The sequence below is a fragment of the Triticum urartu genome, chromosome 2A, assembly GCF_056163025.1.
Source record: "Triticum urartu cultivar PI428250 chromosome 2A, HENAU_Tu73, whole genome shotgun sequence".
In the NCBI taxonomy this organism is placed as follows: domain Eukaryota; kingdom Viridiplantae; phylum Streptophyta; class Magnoliopsida; order Poales; family Poaceae; genus Triticum; species Triticum urartu.
In genome coordinates, this window is record NC_141874.1 from 112,247,025 (window position 1) to 112,251,454 (window position 4,430).

The 4,430-nt window shown below is 49.0% G+C and overlaps 1 protein-coding gene across 1 annotated transcript; it reads right to left on the reverse strand.

Moving 5' to 3' along the window:
* Positions 1-2,951: 2,951 nt before the first annotated feature.
* Positions 2,952-4,019, reverse strand: LOC147984171 (putative calcium-binding protein CML46). Its single transcript, XM_087543415.1, has one exon. The coding sequence runs from the start codon at positions 3,828-3,830 to the stop codon at positions 3,219-3,221; it is 612 nt and encodes a 203-aa protein (XP_087399541.1). The 5' UTR covers positions 3,831-4,019; the 3' UTR covers positions 2,952-3,218.
* Between the last annotated feature and the right edge of the window lie 411 nt (positions 4,020-4,430).

A 4,430-nucleotide genomic window follows, 5' to 3' on the forward strand; every position in this document is an offset into this window, starting at 1 on the left:
TGGCATTGACTATGAAGATATCTTCAACCCTGTTGTAAAATCAGCCCAACGGTACTATCGATTGTTCTGTCCAGGGGATGGAATTTTAGACAACTAGATGTGTACAACTTATTTTTTTTCATGGTGTTTCTGAGGATGAAGTGTTCATGCGGCAACCACCAGGGTACGAAAATAAGGATGCACCTCATTATTTGTGTAAATAGGCTAAATCCATTTATGGTCTAAAATATGCCCCAAGAGCCTCATATTTCAGGTTGAGCACTCAGCTACAACAACTGGGATTCACTCCTTCAAAAGCATATACCTCCTTATTCGTCCATAACAAAGGCAGTATTGTCATATTTGTTCTTGTTTATGTTCATCGTATAATTGTTGTTAGCTCACCTTCGGATGCCACAACAACATTGCTTCAGGATCTTAAGTTGGAGTTTGTTGTCGGGACCCGAGATATGATGTACACAATACTAGTTAAGAAGATCATACATGAAGCTGAGATTTGTACTTGGGCACACTGTCATAAAAACGGGTCCCTCAACACCATATACTCTTGGAGAGACCGGAATAAGTCTGGGCATCCCTCGTTCCCACACAAGTCTAGAGGCCGGCGGTGGCGGAACAAGGTTAGAGGGAGACGGGAGCGGCATGGAGGCATTGGCGTGAGTTGCTTCGGCGCACCGGCATGGTGTAGCTGCTAGGTGCGGGAGGGTTGTAGAAGATGGGTTTGTGCTGTTGTGATGAGGAAGGAGGGATGAGGTCTCTGCTATTAGATTTAATGGGCATGCTAGGCGCCGGTCAACTGATCTCATATGAGATTGGTCCCCTTCTACACCATTGTGTAGTAGCGATCTGAGCCATTGAAAAAGCCATCATCGAGTCCTCCATTCACCTCGTTTCGTCTCAAAACTGCGAGAAAAAAGCCCCTAGTTGTCACGTCAATGCAGCGGCACACAACCGCTCCGCGTGCTGTAGACATGACCTGCTTTGAGTGAATGGACAACAGCACTCATCGCCTTCGACACTTTTTCTCTCCTCGTCGTACATTTTTCGCATGCACGCTCAACATTTTTTATACAGTTGAACACTTTCCATATACATGATCAACATTTCTCCAAATACATGTTTGAAGAAAATGAGTACAACTTGAACATTTTCTAAATACACGTTGAATTTTCTTTTAGTATTACATTTAAAAAAAGAAAACAGATACACCTTGAACATTTTTTAGATACATGATGAACATTTTTATAAACACACTTTCAACAGTTTCTCGAATACACGTCGTATATTTTTTTGTATACATGCTTGATATTTTTGTTGATACACATTGAAACTTCTTTCAAATATATGATGAACACTTTTTAAAATATATGTTTGAACATTTTTTAATACATGTTAAACTTTTTTAAAATACACATTGAATTTTTGTTTTTGAACAAATGTGAATCTTTTTGACTGATATGAGTATTTTCCAAAATTTTCCCGAACCAAAAAAATGAACACTGCATGAATATATTTTTAAATGCATGATGAATGCTTTTAATATTTTAAGTAAATTAAATTTTGGAATACATGTATTTATAATATCTTGAAATATAAAAAAAAGTACAAAAACGAAAAAGAACAAACAAAAAACTGAAAGAAACAAACAAACAAAGGGAAAAAATGAACATAACGGTACTTGGCCAGGCTCCTGGAGCGTTCCTTGATGCAAGGCTATGCTCGGTCTCGCTTAAAGCGAGATATAGTCGCACTGAGACATAGAAGCCCACCCCTTGCTCCATTTCCGTCGCCCTTTCCTGTTGGAAGCTCGTTGCATGCAATAGTGGCTAGACACACGGGAAGTGTATGGATGAATCCGGGTACATCTGAACCCATTTAAAAAAACATATTTCTAAATGCTAAAAATATCTGAAAAATGTTGCACTGGTACGTCTTCATGTTTTATGTGCGTGCATAAAGTTTCGCGGAAAAATAACTTTTTTGTGGTGTGTGCAAAAAATACAAAATATTGTGTCGTGGAACGCTATTTAGAAGCACTGAAATTTGTCTTTTTTGTGGAGACAAAACAAAAAGATATTTTCTCACAAAACTTTGTTCCCTGCACATACATTTGCGACATGCATGCATGGAATTTTCTTTCGAATTTTTTGAGATTTTAAAACATGCTTAAAATGCATTTTTTGAAAAGTGGGTGCAGATGCCCTGGGTTCAGGACGTGCCCACTCCTAGACACACAGGGGTAGTTCGACTTGGCCAACCCATTGACGGTAATGTAGCATGCGGGTTTACTGTAGCAGATTGTCCAAAAAATTGCAAACCATTTTGGACAAAAGTGGATTTTTTTTGAAAAGATGGAATATTTCAAAGTTGGTGTTTTAATGTCCGGGTGAGCTGTCCGCCCGAACGTTTAGGGGGGAAATGGGGGTGCTCTAGAAGCCAGCCACAAGTAGCACTACCAGGTTCACCCCCCCCCCCCCCCCCCCCCCCCCCCCCCCCCCCCCCGGGACACGATGAGAACAACAGAGTCCAGAGACAAATACGTATACGCATGTGTCAAACGTACGGTCGAATGCAACGGCCGGCGCCAAGGTCTCCATCGCGCGCGAATCACGTCACGCAGGGTCGCATGCATGCGCCCCCGCTTCCACACACTTGTTAAACGCGGGTGGCTGCGCGGGCTTGGACCCTTGTGATCGTGTCAACCTCACCAAATTTTCCCACTTCGTACGTACACCGCAGGCACCTCCGAGGAAGCTTCCTCGTGATGGCAGGACGAATTGGCAGGCTGTGATGTCGAGTTGTCGACGCGCGCACGCACGCGACGGGATCGGGCCAGAAGGAGTAGGGAGATTCGCAGGGCAGCAGCGCAGGGGCGTCGGTCGCCTTTGTATCGTCTTTGAAGTCTGAGGGGTTGAAGTCTCAAGTTTGAACTGTCAGGGACTGCACGCATATAATCAAGGCAGCTGAGATCGCCAGAGTTTATTTATGATCAATTGGCGAAATCAGTTCGATTCCATTAATAAGCTCGAGAATTAGTGCGTTAATTTGTTGCACAGTCCGTCCACCCCCAACGTCAAAAAAAAAAAAAACTCTTCGCGCCGCAGAAGGAAAAACAGGACAATCAAGAACACCAGCACACACACACGCACACATCTTCTGCCGCGCCAGCCGAGCCGCGCACCGTGCAACGGGTCAAAAAAGAGAGGCCGGTCGGTCAGTCAGCAGAGGCCGTCCTCGAGGAACCTGACGAACTGGAACAGGTTCATCCTGCCGTCCGTGGACCCGCAGCTGGACGAGATCATCGCCCCGCACGCGGCGGCGTCGACGTCGGGGAACCCGAGCCTGGCCAGGGCGCCCTGCAGGTCCGCCGCGCCGATGAACCCGTCCGCGTCGCCGTCGAACACGGCGAACGCGCGCCGCACCTCCGCGAAGCTCGGCTCCTCGGCGTCGAACAGCCGGGACACCTCGTCGTGGCCCATGCTGGCCCTCAGCCCCTCGCCGGCGCCGGCCACGCCCAGCCCGATCCCGGCCATGATCGCCTCCACCTCCTCCTTCCTCAGCTCCTCCTCCTCCTCCACCACCTCCTCCTCGGCGTCGACGTCCTCGCAGCACACCGCCGACGACGTCGCGTACGGACACTTGCCGCAAGCCGCGGCCGGCGACGGGACGACGATGGACCTGGCGAAGGACTGGAGGAAGGAGGCGTAGCTGTGGAAGAAGGCGGACGCGACGGTGCCGAGGAAGACGAGGAGGTGCGGGATGAGCAGCAGCGGCTCCCGGAACGAGAGCACGCGGCGGAGCAGCGGTCGCGGCGCCGTCGCGTCTGCCATCGCTAGACTTTCGAGTTCGTCGGCGCCGGCTCGATTGGAGAATGCCGCGCGCGTGTACAAGGTGAGCAGGCGAGGATGAGCGACGGCGTGTGCGAGGATATGGTGGGGAAGGGCGGGGGTTTATATGGCGACCCGGGCATGGAATATCATGGGGTAAACAAGTCCGGTCGAGGGAGGAAGCTCCCTTTGCATTGCATGGTGGCGCGCGAGGGAGGGAAGCTGCGCGCGTGCTTCCCTCCGGTCCGGCGTGAGGGTGACGGTTCGGGGCTGGAAAATAATTATGAGTCGACGTCAGGAAAATAAATGGAAAGGGGGTTGAAGAATAGGAGGAGGACGATGGACCGGAGAGGAAATCGGGAGTGGTGGTTGCGCGGTCTGGTGCGGGATCAATTCGTGGATCGGTTGGCATTTGATGCCTTGACGAAGTGTGTGTGCATCAGCTAGCGTAGGAAGCTTCGGGGAAAGTGGTGTGTGTGTGTGTGTACTGTGTAGGTGTAGCTAGCCGGCAATAGCAAAGTAACCAACTGGGCTACGTGCGTCCGAGTCCGGCCAACTATTCGTATCTGGCCATTTCGGGTTACAAAATGAATTGGCTATTGA